This window comes from Helianthus annuus, chromosome 10 (genome assembly GCF_002127325.2).
Source record: "Helianthus annuus cultivar XRQ/B chromosome 10, HanXRQr2.0-SUNRISE, whole genome shotgun sequence".
NCBI lineage: Eukaryota > Viridiplantae > Streptophyta > Magnoliopsida > Asterales > Asteraceae > Helianthus > Helianthus annuus.
In genome coordinates, this window is record NC_035442.2 from 107637718 (window position 1) to 107658926 (window position 21209).

The 21209-nt window shown below is 38.7% G+C and overlaps 1 protein-coding gene across 1 annotated transcript; it reads right to left on the reverse strand.

The window, feature by feature from the left end:
* Positions 1 to 4682: 4682 nt before the first annotated feature.
* Positions 4683 to 11793, reverse strand: LOC110881714 (amino acid permease 6). Its single transcript, XM_022129891.2, has 7 exons — positions 11678 to 11793; positions 10740 to 10973; positions 9302 to 9395; positions 8998 to 9212; positions 7638 to 7777; positions 6174 to 6401; positions 4683 to 5251 (listed from the first exon to the last, which is right to left on the reverse strand). The coding sequence occupies exons 1-7, from the start codon at positions 11757 to 11759 to the stop codon at positions 4841 to 4843; spliced, it is 1404 nt and encodes a 467-aa protein (XP_021985583.1). The 5' UTR covers positions 11760 to 11793; the 3' UTR covers positions 4683 to 4840.
* Between the last annotated feature and the right edge of the window lie 9416 nt (positions 11794 to 21209).

Here is a 21209-nt window from a genome sequence, read left to right on the forward strand (position 1 = left end):
TCCGTCGAAGCCTTGGTGAGATAGATAAAATTTAGAACAAACTGCTAAGGTTAGGGTTTCACCCCTTGGCTTAGCAATTTCTTCTTGTTTTTAGTAAATTTAAGAAGAATTTCCATCAAAATGAGGGTTTCACTCCTGATTTGGTACAATTCTCCTTATATGAAGTTGAAAACAATAGGATAAGCATGAATAAAATCAACATAAGTCGGCCAATTTAGTCGGGAGTTTGCGGTTTTCACACCTATTCCTGACTGAATCACCTGACGTTAGTTAAAAATCCGGGTGCAGTGATAGTGAAGGATTACAGAATAAAGCACATAAACTGGGTCTGATGGTTCCTAACTATAGTCTAGGTCTCTAAGACAGCGACCCGGACTAGGTCGTGCCCGCCTAATTCCCTACAGTTATGGCTCTGATACCAATCTGTCACACCCCAACCGATGGCGGAATCATCGGGGCGCGGCACTGAGCGAAACAGATTGTCCAGAAGTTTCCACAACAAATATTATTACAAATTCAGTTAAGTAATACGTCCCATACCGTATCCCAAATAAATAAACAAGTTATCATAGAATACAACTAAACAAATAGTACTGTTTCGACAACTCGGATTCAATTTATTACAAACCAAATGTTTAAAAGTACTGCCAGAGTCATTAAGACTCGTCCGGACAAGATCTACAGACAACTAATGCCATAGATGCTTGATCGAACAACTCCAACGGCTCCATGGCTATAGTTTATTCGCTTCTAGAGACCCCTAGGTAGGCTACGACCTACAACTGCTAGATGGGCTCTAAAGCTTTATTATTGCCTCGCTTTCCTAGCAAGTAAGCATCCTAATTACCTGTCACATACGTTAAAATAAAGTCAATACATAAAATGTAAAGGTGAGCACACAAGTTTGATAATAGCATATAGAGTTTGAATAATTTACGCATAACCAGGTACGTACACAGAGGAAAACGATGCATGTTAATTATCGACATGGGACCATCGGTACCAACGACTGCGGGTTGACCGTCCGAGACGGTTCGCAATACATGATTACCACCGTAATCCATGCAAGTATTTGTCCTTAACAACCCCCGCGTGAACGGGTGCTGAGTCCAAACTATAGTACTATGTTGCTAAGGCAGGTAGATAGCACTCCACGTGTAAACATAATAAACAGCATTCATTTAGTCAAATAGCACATGCAATTCGGTTAGCGTTCAAATAGTTTGTGTTTGTTGTGATTTGATAGGTAACGTATGTAACACCCAAAAGTGCTAAAGCAAAAAGGGATCGAGTATACTCACAGTGATTGATTGTGGATTGAAGGGAGCGCTGAGAGTAAGATTAGCCTGAATAGTTCGATAGCATAACGATAAGTAATGCGGAAAAGTAAACAAGTATGGATGGATCGAATGGGCTGGTCGATCGAACGGCAGATTCGATCGGACGGCCTGATCGATCGGCTGGTATGTCCGATCGGACAGTCCTGTTCGATCGGCCGGTTGGCTCGATCGGCTGAACCATTCAAGTGGATTGTTTCCTCCTCCAGTGTGTTTGTGTTAGAGGATTTGAACTTTTGAAGTTTTTGTTGCAGTATTTGAGAACACTGAAGTGTTCCTACCTTTTCAAGTCGTTCGATCGAACGGTTCGTTCGATCGGCTAGCTCACTCGATCGGCTAGCTCACTCGATCGGCTAGGAGCTTCAAAGTTAGTCCCCAACTGAATGTCACTCGATCGAACAGTCTGTTCGATCGGCTGACATTCTCTACTACGAACGAGTTGTGAAAATGGTCAAGTGTTGAAGCATAGTATCTCATGATCCGAACAGTAATGTTTACCAATCGAGCGATCCATTTGGTTGAACATTACTTCGTCAATACTATACTTCGAAAATTTGGAAATGTGGGACCATGTGCTAGCAGATCGGCTGGCCCGGTCGATCGGCTGGTATGTCCGATCGGCTGGGCTGTTTGAACAGCCTAGCCGTTCGGCCAGCATTTCTGACCTGGTCGGCCTTTCGTCTAACACTTGGTTGTTTGTTTATTTGTCATTCTTTCAAGGTAGCTTGACAACGTGTTGAACTATGATAACCTTCGTTCCTACTTGTTCCCTGGGCTCGTACAGGAATCACCCAAGTCCGGCCGGTGAACGGTTCGGAATGTCGGTTAGGATGATACGGATACGATAGAGTTCCTAGTCAAATTACTTTTAATCCCAACCACTATATCTAACATACAATCTTCTATAAGTCACGTTTCGATGTCGGTTTCGATTGAGTTTGATTGCTTTTCGAGTTTCGATTCGATTTTCGATTGATTTGCTTGAATACCACACCACACATAAAGTAAGCACGCACAAGTAACACATAAGGTACACACACACGTATAATAATACCAAAATTCGCATGATTCGAATCTCGAGTTCGGTTGATTGTTAGTTCGGTTTGATTACTGATTAGTTATCTTTATCGCATTGTTACTTCCTATCATTCACAGTCGTAGATCGATTCGCATTAAAACACATTCGATTACTTTGGTTCCTGCTGTTTACAACGCTTACTCCACATAATACAACTAAGACACAAAATTGACTATTTATAGTCAAAGATAGTCAAAGTTGACTTGGACTTTGACTTTGACTTTGACATTCGAAAACACGGGGTGTTACAATAAGGGTCGTATAGGTCGATAAGGGTTGTATAGGTCGATAAGGGTCATATGGGTCACTTTCACGCTTTTTCAGACTGAACTCCTTTCATGTCAGTAATTATACCTTAAATTCATTAAAAGTCGTGCCGGTAAGCCTCTCATTGCTCAATGAGAGACGTATAGGGTTTAATGCTCCAACTACCACAACCTTATACGCCTCTCATAGGGCAATGAGAGGCTTATCAAAACCCTTTTCTGGTACATTAATTGCTTTCACACTATATACTCCCCTTATTGCCCTATATGCCACCTCTGAGGGGGGTGTACACTTAAAAAGTAGGAATGTATCAATACCCTCACCCTATTACAAACTATCATAAAAAAATTGAGTAAATTGTCATTTTAGTCCCTGAGTTTTGTCCAAATTTGCCATTTTAGTCCAAAAAGTTTTTTTTTTGCCTCTGGGTCCCTGACTTTTCCCTTTTGTTGCCATTTTGATCACATACACTAACTCCATCCAAAAACTCCATCTTTAACCAGGGGTATTTTGGGGATTTTCATTTTAAATGTTTTCAATTGCCATTTTGATCCAATTCCAAAAAATCAAAAAAATTCTAAAAAATAAAAAAAAAATCCAAAAAAATCATAAAAATTCTAAAAAATCCGTTTCGGCGCGAACCGTTTCGAACCTGAACCGTTTCGAGCTGAACCGTTTCGACCCGAACCGTTTCGAGCCGAACCGTTTCGACGCGAACCGTTTCGACCCGTACCGTTTCGAGCCGAACCGTTTCGAGCCGAACCGTTTCGAGCCGAACCGTTTCGACGCGAACCGTTTCGACCCGTACCGTTTCGACCCGAACCGTTTCGAGCTGAATCGTTTCGACGCGAACCGTGCCTCGAAACGGTACGGGTCGAAACGGTTCAGCTCGAAACGGTACAGGTCGAAACGGTTCAGCTCGAAACGGTTCGGGTCGAAACGGTTCGGGTCGAAACGGTTCGGGTCGAAACGGTTCAGCTCGAAATGGTATGGTTCGAAACGGTTCGCGTCAAAACGGTTCGGGTCGAAACGGTACGGGTCGAAACGGTACGGGTCGAAACGGCTCCGCTCGAAACGACGGTTCGGGTCGAAACGGTACGGGTCGAAACGGTTCGGGTTCGAAACGGTTTGCGCCGAAACGGATTTTTTGTATTTTTTTTAGAATTTTTATGATTTTTTAGAATTTTTATTATTTTTTAGAATTTTTTGGAATTTTTTTGATTTTTTGGAATTTGATCAAAATGGCAATTGAAAACATTTAAAATGAAAATCCCCAAAATACCCCTGGTTAAAGATGGAGTTTTTGGATAGAGTTAGTGTATGTGATCAAAATAGCAACAAAAGGGAAAAGTCAGGGACCCAAAGACAAAAAAAAAATTATTTAGACTAAAATGACAAATTTAAACAAAACTCAGGGACTAAAATGACAATTTACTCTAAAAAAATTCCTCCTTCAAGGAATATTGTTAACCTCAATAATCTACCTTATTTTTGTTTCCACTGAAGTTATTTTTGTTTCCACTGAAGTTATGTTAGACTTGTCATTGAACCAAGTATTGATGATCCTTTGTATATTTGACTATTTTTTAAATTTCTTTCAACAAGAGAGGACACACTAAAAAAAGTGTGTTGAAAAGGGTTGGTGATATTTCTCAAGCAATATGTGTTTTGCTAACCACATCCCCTCTTAGCTTTGATACCGTACTTACCCTAGCTAGCTATCTTGGTCGTTTAATTTTTGGAATGAATCGGCGATATAACCTCGCATTAGGCCTACTTAGCATTTTAAGTTTTAAAAAGAAAAACCTGTTTTTGCCTTCTTTGCAAACTAGTTTAAAACTAAAATATTTTCCATTTTTACATGGTTTTTTCGGCTTCTTACATCCCTAGAATCTACATATGATACATTGCGACCTGGATATTATATCAACCCATAAAGTTGATATTTAATTTCAAAACTTGTAAACTATATTGGCAGACTAGTTAAAAAGGTTGGATTCAAACAAATAACCTTTGATTATGTGTTTTGACTTTTGATCAGATTCATAAACTTTAAAGCATTAGAAGGCAATCAAGGCATAAAAGATGCATATATAAGATCCCACCTGCATGTTTTTATATCAACGTTTTTAACACAAAGCAAATATAATACCAAGACCTAAGACACTGATAGAAAGAGCTTGGAGGTTTGGACGGACATAACAAGACCTCTAATCGATCCAGCAGCTGCAAGACCAGATACAACCAAGCACACCAAGCACAGTGCCCTCAACCAAATCCACCGAAATGAACTCTTCAGAATCTTTGCCTGCACAATGTATATTTCTATGGGGAAGTATACTGTCAATGGCCAGAACGTTGTCGAGCCAATTAAAGCAAGAAACGCATTAAAAAATGGAAACATCATCGCTACTAGCGTTACTAGCAGAACATATGTTGACCTCCAGATTAACCTGAAAAGATTGATTCTATAGTTGCCAAAGGCATATTCTTTGTTCACGAATCTGCTTTCGGGCCACTTTTTGCGACTCCAATTCTCCACGAATGCGAAAATCGGTTGGACTATTACCTATAAAATGTCACCAAGTTTGAACATCTGAAAAATGGTTAATATCTTTAAAAAATCAACATACTTTCTTAAATTCTAAGAAAAAGTCTTTCAATATAATTTTATCGTATAAAAGTCCCTAAACAAGTAAAAAACATGAGAAGTCGTTCAACCCAATTTTGTTATATTAAAGTCCCTACACTTGTCTAGAATACATGTACTTATGAAAAGATTTATAAAATAATGACTTGTTACCTCTTTGAAGTAAGATTATATAATCTTTCTGGGCAAAAATATTTGAACGTCGTTCAATCAAATTTTAACAAAGAGGTAAATGGTCATTATAAATATTTGTTTCACTAGTATATGCGCATTTTAGGCAAGTAGGGGGATTTTAACATACGGTATGTTTGGCAAAAGTAGCTGGTGGCTGGAAGCTGCTAGCTGGAGCTGGTAGCTAGTAGCTGTAGTTTTTTAGATATATTTGGTGTTTGACAGAGTAGTTGGAGCTTTTAGTAAAATATATAAAATGACCAAAATGAACATAACTAAAAATTTAAAAAGTTTGTGCATTAACAAGTTCATTATCTTTAGAGGTTAAAATAGTCATTTTTTCCCTAAAAGTTTGTAGCTCCTTCAAAACGCTACTAGTAGGAGTGTTCAACCAAAAACTTAAAGCTCCTAACCTAAAAGCTTCAAGTTCCTTCAATCAAACAAAACTTTTTATTGAGTAAGAGCTTGTTCTTAAAAGCTTAAAGGTAGAAGCTTCTAAAAGCTCCATGCCAAACATACCCACAATAATTTGCGTTGGAGGACTTTTTCGTGTTTTTTTTTGACATTTCGGTTGACAAATGTTTCATAAAAAAAGAGAAAGTAGGTTGATTCTTATGGCATGACCTTTGAACTTTCAATGACTATTGAAGTGTAGTAAATGATTAAGTACCTGGTAAGCACCAATGAGGTGTATAACAATGCACAAATTCGCAATGTCCACAAGCCAAAACGGGTCGTAGAAACCAAACCCGGTCAAGTAATTTCCTGGTGCGTCGTTACCGAATGCTGCGTATCCAAGTAGTCCACACAACATGTAGAATGAGGTAGAAGCTGAAATACCAATAGTTGTAGCCGTTTTCATGACTTTGTTCTCCGGAGGACTTGATTTTAATGTATCCTGCAATTGAAAACAAACCTTTTACTTAGGGTGAGGGGGGCACCCTCGGTGACTCCCCTCGGGGAATGATGTTGCCGAGCGGTGATGGTGCCGCCAACCAAGAGGGGAGGGAAATCGGGGAGGGGGTTGGGGGAGAAGTCACCGAAGAAGGAAGGAGAGAGAAGGTGGGCCCATAGCTTGTAACAACCAATGAAAACTTTTCTTTTTTTTTTTTAATAAAAAAACAATTCCCCTAAGGGGGGTGCACCCCGTACGTTTTTGGACAAGAGGGAAGTTATAGAGGGGAAATGATATGGCAACGTATGATTGGGTTACAAAAAGTTTCCTCTCACCTCATTATGGGGTGCCCCCTTCACCCTTAGATTATATGTGCCTATATTAAGTGTGCTTGCATTTATCATCTATTATTATGCTTAATTTACATTTTGAATAAATTACTTATAAATCAAAGATAATAGTTATAAGTTTGAATATAAGATCAATATAATATATATACGATCTCCATGAATAAAAATCATGATATAAAGGTATGAATTTATAAATTAATGTGTTCTCATAGACCCATACTTCTTATTTTAAAAAAAAAAAACATTTTCCATTTCATCCAAACTATAGCATATACATAAACACAAACACAAATGCACACTGGCACAACTACATATAGTAGAAGAGGAATTATGTATACATATGTTAGGCACATTTTTTTCCATATCCCCCCTAAGAAATTTGCACGTGTGTGTGTCTATATATATATATATATATATAGGGAGCCGCTAGAATGAGAACCACCTCGAGTTGTAAGAACCGTGAGAACTACACCCCACGGAGCGCCGTTCGCCATGATTTTTTTTACAAGTAGATGTATATATTATAAACACAGCCGTAAAAAATCATGGCGAACGGCGCTCCGTGTGGTGTAGTTTTTTACACCACAAGTTTGGTGGAAAAAAAAAGAAAAAAGAAAAAAAATTAAAAAACACCAAACTTGTGGTGTAAAAAACTACACCCCACGGAGCGCCGTTCGCCATGATTTTTTACGGCTGTGTTTATAATACACACATCTACTTGTAAAAAAAAATCATGGCGAACGGCGCTCCGTGAGGTGTAGTTCTCGCGGTTCTTACAACTCGGGTGGTTCTCATTCTAGCAGCCCCCTATATATATATATATATATATATATATATATATATATATATATATATAGAGAGAGAGAGAGAGAGAGAGAGAGAGAGATGCCTGTATCTCAAAGAGAATTGAGGTGAAACCATAGGCAAAAGCAATGTCTCCTACGGCACAAAAAATGTTCCACATGTTATCCTTGCTTGACATATCTTCTCTATGTGGCATTCCAATACTTGTTTGAGGATGGGCACCTCCTTTATCATCCAAACAATCAAAAAATTAAATACATAAATAATAATAATAATAATAATAATAATAATAATAAGAGTTAATTGTCATTTTCGTCCCTGTAGTTTGTCCAATAATGACAGTTCAGACCAAATTTCAAATTTGTACCATTTTCGTCACTAATATTCTTGAAATAGTTTCGTAAGAAAAAACATGAGTTAATTGTCATTTTCATCCTTGTGCTTTGTCCAATTATTTGATTCAACCTTAGTTTTTTTGGACGGACTTCGCATGTTTCAAAAACGCCAGAGACGGAAATGGTACAAATTTGAAATTTGTCCTGAACTGGCATAACTAGACAAACCACATGAACGAAAATGACAGTTAACTCTGATAATGATGATGATGACGATGAAGTTTAATAAAGTTAATTATACGACCCTTAAAGTTAATTATACGACCCTTAAAGTTTAATAAATTTAATTTTTTTAACAAATATATGTTCTTTTATCATCTAGTTAATATTATCGGTCGGTTTTTTCTGCTCTACTGTCACTTAATTCGACATCCGAATTTCCAAGTCAAGCCCGGTCATGAAAATTTATCTTTATAACCGGTAAACTAAAAGCTAATATGAAGTTTTTGAGGTGATCATGACTACTACTAACGTTCAATAACCACTTAGAAAGAATAAGTGAAAGAGTTAATTTAATTCATACTCGGTTTTTCTTTTTTTTTTTTTTTTTCACTTTGTTTTTCAAATGCAACATCTATAAATTAATCTTTTCTAAGCAAGTTAAAAAATCTTTGGGGTTGACAATCGAAATCTTGAGCTTCGTATTAGATAAGTGTAATATATTTTACATAATAAAAACCATGGATTCGGTTGACCACGCACAGGGACGGACCTATTATGGTCTGTGGGGCGGCGGGCGCCCACCTTGAAAAAAGATTAGCGTATTATTTATACAAAAATTCCGATCACACCCCTAAAAAGCATGATAAAACCCTCCGATCACATCATCGGGAAATAAATCCTGGATCCGCTATTGACCATGCACCCTGTAAGACTATAAGTAGGTCCGTCCACGGTGTATCGTGGTAACTGATGGGTGTATAATTGTGATTGATCAAACAAAATAATGCAATTGTTGAGAAGGAATAAATTGTTGTACTTGTTAATTAATATAACCACAAAGCAAACATTTCAAGCATTGTATTGTGATAAGTTTGAATGATGAATAACCTGCAATTTTGGCAATGGAGAGCCCAATGCCAATGGTTGAATAGACAAAAGACATGATGGTCGCAATGATGGAAAGGAACGATAGCTTGTGGAAGTTTGGTATTTGGCTCAGAACAAGTTCTATAAACCCAAAGATTAATAGATAATAACTGTTCAATGTGTGACACCCCCTGTCATGACCATATTTTCTGAAACAGTTCGACCTTCTAATCGCCCTACTCAAACGAATAAACAAACTCATTAAGATACATAGACCATTAATTAATGGTCAGGTGATATATGGTATAGTTTTTTGAATTCTTACCCCATACTGATTGATGAAGTGATGGTGTACCCGATGCTTACACCGACGAGAGTTTCGTATTGAGCTATTGCGCACAATATGAATTGGCGCCCACCTAGAGTTACAACATAACTAAAGAATCATTAAGCATTACATTTTAGTTAAGTTTTGGTATAAGTTGTATAAAAGCCTAGAAAATATTCAGAATACCTTGTATCATTCATTTGTGTATAGTTTGTGAACTATACGAGTATGAAAGATATATGGTTATTCCATGAAAAAATTAGACACACTATTATAAAGTTAGAAATTAATTTAAATGCACCAGTGTAACCAATTGTCATTGTAAATTAGCTAAGACATTATTGTAACTAGTTAATATTTATGTTGTAATCAACATTTTCAATGACATCAATATAATGCACATACATAAATGTATATAATACTATATTTAAATTAAAAGGAATAAAAGTGTCAATATCAATTTATGATGTAAGTTTTGAAAAACAGATGGTTTAGAGATTGGGTATATAAATTATTATAGTTTTATTCAATTTATGTTTAAAAATTTGGTATAAGAAAAAATGATGTTTATTCAATTTCCTCTTTTCCTTTCGGATATAATTAACTTTTTATTGATTACATTCTTATAACTTTTTATCAACTAGTATCTATGACCCACGTTTTGTAGCGGGACCATTAAGCCGAACAAAATGTAAATGTAAAAATGATGAATCATATAAGTACTTTACGGCGTGTTAACTCGCTAAAATTAGACTGAAGAAGTAAAATATCGTAAAGAACAACTAAGTCGACTTAGGACTCGCGAGTTTCGAAGCAGCCGTTAAACCGTAAAAAATAAACGTAAAAATGTTAAACCACACGCGCGTCTCGCGATGTGTTAACTCGCGAAATCTAGAATGAATCGTAAAACGACAAATTTGTAAAAGATCTAAAGTTTAAGGGACCAAAGTTGAAAGTGCAAATGTGTTTGGGTTAAAAGTACAAAAATATTTGTGACAAATATGTAAAAGATAAAAACTATAGTGTTAAAGGTGTAAAAGATGAAAATTATAGGGTATATAAAAGATGAAAAGGGTTTAAAGTGTAAAAGTTAAAAAGTAAATCCATTAAAAGAAAAGAAAAGAAGAATGAATAATATTTTTGTGAAAAGAAAAGTTTTTGTAAATTAATAATTAAACCCCTTTTTGTTTGACTGTTTTTAATTTTTTATGTATGATATATTCTTTAAGAAAGCACAAAAATCCAGAGAAGGAAAAACTTATATAGATTAAAATTTAAAAGTTAACCATAATATTTGAAATTTGAATATATACATGTCCACAACTCTACGTCTACATTGATTAATTCACATATTAATATACCCAACACAATACTATTATGTATATTTAAAGAAAAGTTAATTAAAAATTAAATGGGAATAATTAAAGTAGTTTACCAAGATTAGTCTTGACAGCTTGCATGTAGTTGTAGTTTCGAGCTCCTGTAACAGGATGAGGAGATCTATAGTAGTCGGTGAGCAAGATGCATGTGTACCAAGATATCACTGCAAACACTACAAGCAAACATGTCCCAAAAACCCAACCCAATTGGGCTAAACACCATGTGAGTGACAACACTCCTGATCCTACCACTGCTGTTATTATGTGCGCACTTGCACTCATCCATGTCCCTTCAAATTTTATAAAACAAAATAAACCCTAATTGATATCATCAAAATTGGTATACAAATAAGAAAAATTAAGCTAGTTGTTTACAGAATTTAATTTGATTTTCACAGAAATGTTTTTCTTTTCTTTGTATAAATACTAGTGCCAAAGCATTTATTTCACCTTAAAGCCATCATCCATGGAAGAATCAGAAATAACATATATACACATGTGTGTATACAGGGAGATATATTACAAAATTTAAAACACTATGAGAACACATAGAGATCGTAAAATAATTCATTCAATTTTCAGTCTGAAAAAAAAAATTTAAAATGATAATGCATGTTGTTACTTACTCATGATCTCTCCTGGAATTAAAAAAAAAATTGAAAAAAAAATAATTTGATTGTTCCTTTAATTATATGACATTTGCATTTGTAGGTCATGTTGTAGATTATATACCTACGTATGTATAGGAAAACAACATAAAACTAAAAAGTATATAAACAATTTAGTTTGATGTTTTTTTACGTACATAATCAATACATGTACATGTAACCACAAAATTTAAAAAAATATACATCACTGACAAAACAAAAAAAAGGAGATAAACGGTTTATAAAGTTCTTTTTCTTCTTGCAATAATTTAATGTTTTGTAACAATATAACAATTTTGTATGCATGTTTCTTGATAAAAATAACCAAAACTAACATGCAGTTTTACCTGTTCTTCTAGGCTGTCCATCATCATCAAACTCTTGAGAGTCTTCTCCTTTCTCTAAGGAAAAACTTTCTTGTTTCTTCATATATATCCGTCGCTCTTAGTTTACTCACAAAGATGGGGATGAATAGATCGAAAGATATTATACAATTATATAGGAGGTGGAGGTGGTTGATGAAGACGATAACTCTTAAAATTTAATAGTACTGGAATTGAAGTACTCTACACTGATATGAGTAAATTTTTATTTGCCCCAACATTACTGGGATGTGTGCAATAAGTAATTGTCATTATTTTATCAATTGTTAAAATATAAACAGAATTTAATTCATATCCTTTTAAATAAAATGGGCACGATTTTAGAAATGTTGAATTAATGCAATTTAATGATCAAAGATAATCTGAACATGGACATTTTGTGCAAATTCAAAAAAAAAAGAAGTTTGAATATTTATTTTGGTCAAGAGGGTAGCATTGATTACCATTTATGTAAAATACATTACTTTTACATAAAAATAAATTATAATTTTTATGTTAATGTCACACTAATTTATCATTTTACATCCACTTTTGCCAATACAAAATTATCACCCTAGCTTTTTTTTTTATGTGTAATTAGAAGTGAATCAAGCTCTAGGTATATATATTTTTTTAGGATTATTCACAACGTCAAGCTCCCGATAACTGGCGGCCAAACCACGAAAACCAACTTACATAAGATTAAAGTTACACCAATCCTTCGATCTAATCGATCTATCCTTAGACCGATTCCTATACCACAAGAACCCCAGGGATTTGATATTAGAGATAATCTCCTTGGTTTTTACATTCATATTCGAGAACCTCTTATTGTTCCTAGCTAACCAAATACACCAGTTAATATACCGCCATTAAGATACCTTTGAGCGCCTTTTTCGCTTTAGATCCGAGCCCACACATGGAAATTCAACGAGGTCCTTCACCATGAAAGAGAAGAATTGGTTCACTGTGCACAATCTCTCTACCTATTGCCAAACACGAGCCGCAACAATACACGAACACGACAAGTGGGTCACGGTTTCTTCTCCATCCTTAAAGAGGCAACACGAAACATCTTTAGTGAAGCAATTTTGTGCTTGAAGGGCAGTAAGGGTAGGGACGCGATCTAGAATAGCTCGCCAAATAAATATGTTAACTCATTCGAAAGCCATCTAGACCACTTGAAGACATACCTATCGAGGAAACCAACACCACTGCTCAGAAATTCCTTGACAGCCTTGACCAAGAACTCCGAGTGATCCTCGTCCAACCACATCCAGTCGTCCTCCCTTTCCGACAGAATAATCAAATCCAGTAACTCGATAAGATCGTTCCACTCAGAAATTTTTGCCACAGTTCTCGGTTGTCTCGAGCAAACCCAAACTCCTATAAAATTGTTCTTGACCTCATTGAATCTTTCATTAACCCAACACCGTTTCTCCAACTCGAGTTTAAAAAAGGTGAGGAAACCAGTATTTAAGAGGCTCATTAACAAGCCATGGGTCAAGCCAGAATCGGATACTATGGCCATTGTCTATTTTACCCTTAAAATTTTGATTCAAGCCTAGGTCATCGACTTAATCTTTTCTAAAAAATTCACCAGAGACTTCCATACTCCAGTTCGAGAATTATTAACAGGAAAAGACTTCCAACTCCTATTATGCTCATGTAATGATTTAACCACCCTTCTCCATAAGTTATTTGGCTTGTTCTGGTATCTCCAAATCCATTTAGAAAGGAGAACGATATTTGTGTCGCGTAATTTACCTAGCTTAAGACCTCCGACATTAATTGGCGAAGCCACGACCTCCTACGAAACCCAATGCATTTTGTTCCTCCCCCCAACCTTCCCCATAAGAATAGTCTAATAAAAACTTCCAAACCGGAAATGACTTTAGCCGGAGCTATAAAGATCGAGAAGTGATATTTTGGAAGACTTTCCATGACCGCCTTAATAAGGGTAACCCTACCTACTATTGATAACATTGAAGCCTTCCACCGAGATCATATAGCTTCAAATATATCAAAAATAAAGTTTATATTCCCCACTATATTCGTATTTGCCCTGACCAAAATGGCCAAATGTTTAAAGGGAAGAGAACGTGGCTAACAATTCACCATAGACACCATCATGTGGACCTCACTCCTATCCACCCCAATACCGTAGAGATTCGATTTCCCCGGATTAATCTTTAAAACTGAGCAAAAATATAAACACCTAAGAAGTCTCGCCACAGTTTTTACATTAACCGACGACCACTCTCCCATAAACACACAGTCATCCGCGTAAAGAAGATGTGTAATACAGGGACCGTTATTAGGTGACGACAGACCTTTGATAGCCCCACGTTACTAGCCCTTTTAACCATACCCTAAAAAGCCTCCATAACTATGATAAACAAGAATGATGATATTGGGTCCCGCTGTAACACCCCGTGTTTCGAAAGTCAAAGTCAAAGTCAAGATTGAAGTCAAAGGAAGAAAAGATTACTAATTGTGATCTGTCACTCCTTGCTCAACTACTGTTTTGACTTCTTTGACTTGTAATCGAATCTTTATTTTATTTGCTTTAGTTGTATTATGTGGAGTATCTGTGAACAATCGAGGTTTAATCGATGTTTATCGCATGTTTTATCGCTTTATCGCTTATCGCATTGCAATCGCATTCGCAACCCGAAATATGCGTTCTGGATATTGTTTTATGTGTGTGTTAATTATGTGTTTCTTGTGCATGTTTAATTATGTTTATGTATGTGGCGATTAAATCGAAATGCAATCGCAACTCTATCGCAATCGAATCGCAAACGCTAAACGCCAGTTAATTATGATGATTGTATGTTAGATATAGTATTTGTGTGTTTATTATTAATCTATCGCATCGCTCGCTCAAAACGCATCGCAACGCTCAACACGCCAATCAAAACGACGAAACTCAACACGCCAGACACCAAGATCGAGTGGCCATCCGATCGGATTGCCATAAGATCGAGTTGCCATCCGATCGGTGGCTGATCCGATCCATGCACACTTTCCCTTTTTGGAAACCCTATAAATACCCACCTGTCACATCATTTGTGATGTGATAGCTCTCTCACTCGACCAGCTCGCTCAAGCACTCATTTCTCTCAATTTCTCGTGATTCTTGTAAGTTTTCAACCTAAATCTTGTACATCTATGATCTACACACACTTCTTCATCATTTTCTCTTTTGAATCTCAACTTTTAACCGTGAAATCAATGGATTTGAGGTGTTCTAGGGTGATGTCATCATGGAGTTCTTATGAACTTCAAGTTTTGGCCTCATTCCACCAAAAACAACTCAGATCTGAAGGATTTCCACAAGATTAAACAATGTTTACACATAAATCTACACATATTCATGGTTAAAAGGATTGAAAGATGGTTTTCCAACTTTCTTTCAATTCTTTTACACTCAGTGCACTTAAAACCGATAGAATCGGAGCTAGTTCTGATCTTCTACTCTTTCTTAGTAATGTGTTGGTTCAAGATCTGAATTCTATCTAAGAGACAACCGATTTCGGGTTAAACATAAACCACCGTCTCGAACAGTTAACTGATCGGACTAGGGTGATTCATGTTCGATCGGATCACTTGAGTCTTGACGAGGTTCTGTTGCTTAACACGTTATCACACCGTCTCGATCAAAACTGCAAAACTATCAAAACAATCAAGTATCAAAGACGATCAGGCCGTTGGGACGGATTGTCGTCCAATCAGATTGCCATCCGATTGGATTACCATCCGATCAAACAGCCATCCGATCGGCTTACACTTGGTTTCACACTTAAACTTTTTGTTTCAACTTTTCAAAGATCTGAACGTCGAACGGATTGCCATCCGATCGGATTGCCATCCGATCGAACGACCATCCGACCATGTGACGACTGGAACTTCAACACTTAAACAATTTTCAACATGTTCAATGCATAGTCAGTTCTAACGGATAGCCACCCGATCGGTAGACCATCCGATCGAGTGACATTACTCCTGTGAACTTGTTCTCCGAGAAATACCTTGCCGAATGGATCATCACCCGATCGAACCGCCGTTCGATCGATCGACCTGAAGGGTAGAGATACTTCTGTATTTTCAAAATGTTCCAACGAAAATTTCAAAGCCTTCATACACAAACACATCCATACCAAACAAGATGTCAATCCAATCGAATGGCCATCCGATCGAATGACCATCCGAACGGATTGACATCCGATCGAGTGGCCATCCGATCGGATTACCATCCGATCGGATTACCATCCGACACTTAGTACTTTGCACCGTTTTACGCGCCGCTTATCGTTTATGCTATTGTTAACTGTTCAGGCTAATCTCTCTTAGCGCTCCCTTCAATCCAAGAGAGTGTTTACTTGTTAAACACAATCTGTGAGTATACTCAATCCCTTTTTGCTTTATGCACTTTTGGGTGTTACATACGTTATCTATATTCAAATCACGTCAAACACACTACGCAAACACTATTTGTACGCTAACTATTATTGCATGCTATGTGTTATTGGATGAATGCTTGTATGTTATGTTATCACAGTGATTGTTGCCTGACACCTTAGCAACGATAGTACTATAGTTTGGACTCAGCACCTGTCGTGGACAGGGGTTGTTAAGGGCTTTACTTCATGTGTCCCAGTGGGGATATATGTTGCGCATTTTACAACTCGCAGTCACGTTTGTGCATATTTGTCTATCGATAACCTACTTGCCTTCACTTTATACATGTTACATGTTGGTTATGCGTAAGCGATTTCGAACTCTATTATATCTATTAAACTTGTATGCTCACCTTTACACTATGTGTATTGACCTTTACTTTAACGTATGTGATAGGTGTTTAGGATGCTATCTGCTAGGACGCTTGCTATGTGGAACCGAGTTAGGAAGAGTCTAGAAACAAACGAACTAAATCTGAGTTGTCGAAACATGTTATTTGTTTTTGAGATATCGCTGCCTGTAATAACTTAATTTGCTTGATGGGTTATGGTATGGGACATAATATTAACTATCCGGTAATGTAGTTGTTATGGAATTTCTCTTGAACAATCTGTTTCGCTCAGTGCCATGCCCCGTTGTTTCCGCCATCGGTTGGGGTGTGACAGATTGGTATTAGAGCCATAACTATAGGGAATTAGGCAAGACTCGACCTAGTCCGGGCCGACGTCTTAGAAACGACCTAGTCTATAGTTAAGTACCAACAGACCGACTTGTGCATACCCTGTAGGGGATTTGTACAAGCTTACTTGCTGTTTCTCGCTCGCACTCGCTTTACACTATCAATGCACTCTAATTTTCGAAAATAAATGAGTGATTAGGCCGGGATTAGGTGTGAAAACCGCAAACCTTTGACTAAATTGCTTGTTCGACCCGCATTTTTATCTATAAACAGGAGAATTTGCATTGAATCAGGAGTGAAACCCATTCTTTAACACATAATTCTTCTCTATTTTACCAAAACAGGAACGAAGTTGTTAAGATAGGGGTGAAACCCGAACCTTAACGACTTGTTCCGATCTCTATTTTGGTTTTATAAAATTCTCACCAAAGTCTCGACGGACTCCAACGACTTGAAGTCACACTAAACTAGAAAGATGCGTGCCGATCGCCCAAAATAGAGGCGAGAGCACAGTCCCGAAAGTCAAAGTGTGTACCAAAGGTCCTTGCGAATAGTCGAACCACTTTGGGTAGTCAATGTCTCGCACCCAGACAATCTATACTCGATTTTATGTGTCTTCGATTCTGGATTTCGCCGTCGCTGACTCTGATATTCGTCGCTTTTATGTGGATTTTTATGTGATTATGTGATTTATCTGTTTATGTGTTTCGGTTTTGGTGATTTATTCGCTTTTCGCTCTCGCTTTGATCGACACACACGACCCGCACTGCACATCAATCTCAAATCGCTAACAAATCGTTACTACTGGTGGATAAATGCATGATATGCTACTCGCTAATCGCAATTGCTATTCTCGAATTCACGGACTTTGAATGATAGGTTTCTGTGTTCTGACTGCCTCTTGTGCTTCTGTGCTTTACGTGCTTGTGTGCCCCTACGTGCTTATGTGTTCTGTGATTATGTGTTTATGTGATTATGTGTTGCATGGTTGTTCATGTTCCTGAGCTTTAGTAGTAGTACATTATGAGGAGAGATTCGATTATATAGCGTCTGAATCCTATGGCGATGTCTGTTGCAGACAATGTCATCATCTGGATCTTTTCATTCTCGAACTGCTCGCCGAAACCAGAAAGACAAACGCATTGCTGCTCTTGTCGCTAAGCAGATAGCGAAAGTTATCCCTCAGATCGTTAGTGACCTAAACGAGAATGCTAGCAAGTCTTCTGAAGAATCCCGAACTGATTCGCCAAAAGCTATTTTTAGCTTCAAGCAGTTCAAAGCCTACGACCTGAAAGAATTTACCGGCGAAGATGGACCTACGGCCATGTTCCAATGGTTTGATTCGATCGAAGTCACCCTGCGCCAGAGTGGTTGTCCTGATAATCTCCGCACTCTTAACGCCACCGGCGTCTTCCAATCCCGAGCTCTAGATTGTTGGACGGCCGAGAGAAACAAATGCGGAAATGATGCAGCTTACGGTTTGACGTGGGATGAGTTGAAGGACGTCATGATGCAAGAGTTCTGCGCTCCTCACGAGCGTCAAAAGTTGGAGGACGAGTTCTGGCATATCAAGCAGAAGGATGGTAACAATGTTGCTTTGACTGCTTGCTTCAAGCAGCTAAGCATAATCTGTCCGGACCAAGTTAAGACGCCCGAAATCACCATGAAGAAGTATATCCGTGCTCTTCCGGACTGCGTGGCTGATTTCGTTCAAGCTTCAAAGACGAAAACGATTGAGGACACTTATCTGCTTTCCGCTGAGATCAATGACAAGCGAGTCAAATCTGGTTACTCGGATAGCACTACCGCAACCGCTGAAACCGTCGCCGATCCTCAGCTTTCAAAGTCCTCTCGTCGCAGGAGGAAGAACAACAACAATAACAGTAGCAAAAATTGCGCTGTCACCGCTGCCACTCCTCTCCAAGCAGTACCTGCTCAACCGCAGCCTCAACACCGCCAAGTAGCGTCACCGGTAACCAACGCACCGCCGGCAAAGCGTGCGTGTACTGGTCCTCACCCGTCATGCCCTACTTGTACCTATCACCACCCAGTGGGAATCGCCTGCAGATACTGTGTGCACTGCAATATGTACGGCCACTTCACCGCCAACTGCCGTACATGTCCACGTCAAGCTCCAGCTCCAGCTCAACGTCAAGCTACTGCTCAACAAGCTCTACTTCCTGCTCCTCAAGGCCAGCAAGCGGCTCCTGCACCCGCGATCCATGCTAGAGCTTGCTTTGCATGTGCTGATCCCAACCACTTCGCAAACATGTGCCCAAATCGAGTTGTGAAGCAAGAGCCACAACAGCAGCAGCCCCAGCAACAGCAGCAGCAGTAGTAACAATAGCCAGCTGCCCGCGGACGCACTTTCAACATCAATGTCCGCCAAGCTCAAGCCGATAACAACATGGTGAATGGTACGTTCCTTGTGAATGGTATTTATGCTTCATGTTTGTTTGATACTGGAGCCGATAACTGTTTTGTATCGTTTGAATTCGAAAAGCTCCTTAATCGTAAGCGAGCCCATCTCTCCTCGATGTTCGATGTTGAAGTTGCCACCGGAAGAACCATAGCTGTCAATTCTGTTCTTCGTGATTGTACTCTCGAACTTAACAATCACATCTTTCCTATTGACCTTATTCCGATGCAGCTCGGTAGTTTTGACGTTATAGTAGGCATGGACTTTCTTCGTGAAAACCATGCTGAAGTTGTTTGCTTCGATAAGATGATTCGATTCTCGCTCGCTAATGGTGATCAACTTTGTGTGTATGGTGAAACTCCTCCGAAAGGTCTCAAATCATGTCGTGTATCCAGGCAAGCAAGTATCTCTGCAAGGAATACAGAGCTTTCTTGGCTAACATTGTAGTAGCGGAGAAGGAAAAGAAAGGTAATCCAGGAGTAGAAGATGTTCCCATTGTTCGTGATTTCCCTAACGTATTCCCCGATGAGTTACCAGGTTTACCCCCGAGTCGTGATATCGACTTTCGTATCGACCTCGTTCCTAGAGCAAATCCTGTTGCTAGAGCCCCTTATCGACTTGCTCCATCCGAAATGCGCGAACTCTCGAGTCAGCTCCAGGAATTGCTTGATAAAGGCTTCATTCGCCCTAGCACCTCTCCATGGGGCACACCAGTCCTCTTCGTCAAAAAGAAGGATGGGTCGTTCCGGATGTGCATCGATTATAGGGAATTGAATAAGCTAACCATCAAGAATCGCTATCCCCTGCCTCAAATCGATGATTTGTTTGATCAGTTGCAAGGTGCTACGTGTTTCTCGAAGATCGATCTACGCTCAGGCTATCACCAATTACGCATTCAAGAGGAGGATATACCCAAGACCGCTTTTCGCACTCGATACGGCCACTATGAGTTCGTTGTTATGCCTTTTGGCTTAACCAATGCACCCGCAGTTTTCATGGATCTGATGAATCGCGTGTGTAAACCATTCCTTGACCGCTTCATCATCGTGTTCATCGATGATATCCTGATCTATTCCAAGTCGAAAACCGAACACGCGCAACATCTACGTTTGGTTCTCGAGCTACTCCAGGGGAATTGACTCTATGCCAAGTTCTCCAAGTGTGAATTCTGGCTAGAGGAAGTTCGATTCCTTGGTCATATTGTCAATAGTCAAGGTATTCACGTCGACCCCACGAAGATCGAAGCTGTTATGAGTTGGGTTAGACCTAAGAACCTGTCTGAAGTCTGATCTTTTCTCGGACTAGCGGGCTATTATCGTCGATTTATCAAAGGATTCTCCAAAATCGCCGTGCCGCTTACTTCCATCACGCATAAAGACAAGCCTTTTGTTTGGGGAACCCAATAAGAGACTGCCATTCAAACCCTCAAGCAAATGCTTGCAATGCTCCCGTTCTCGCTTTACCCGATGGAAACGACAATTTCGTTGTCTACTGCGATGCCTCAAACCTTGGTCTTGGTTGTGTTCTCATGCAACGGGACAAGGTTATCGCTTACGCATCTCGTCAGCTCAAGATCCACGAGAAGAACTATACAACCCACGATCTCGAGCTAGGTGCAGTTGTTTTTGCGCTGAAGATTTGGCGACACTACCTTTATGGTACCAAGTGTATGATCTTCAAAGATCATAAGAGCCTACAACACATCCTCAGCCAAAAGGAACTGAATATGCGCCAACGCCGATGGGTGGAGCTTCTCAACGATTATGACTGTGAGATACGTTATCATCCTGGCAAAGCAAATGTCATTGCCGACACTTTAAGCCAACTAAGCTATTTGCATAGCGCTCGTAATATCCAAGCCCAACATCATCTCGAAGCCCTTATCCACGAAACCCAACATGCTTGTTTCACCGAACGCACTTTGAAGAAGGAAAAGATTCTCAATGATGGAGCCC

Coding starts and splice junctions, on each gene's coding strand:
- LOC110881714 (XM_022129891.2), bottom strand. CDS start 11,759: ATGAAGAAACAAGAAAGTTTTTCCTTAGAGAAAGGAGAAGACTCTCAA. Junction 10,974..11,677: donor TGGACAGCCTAGAAGAACAG/GTAAAACTGCAT, acceptor TAAAATTTGAAG/GGACATGGATGAGTGCAAGT. Junction 6,402..7,637: donor CAATTCTCTTTGAGATACAG/GCATCTCTCTCT, acceptor TTTCAATTGCAG/GATACATTAAAATCAAGTCC.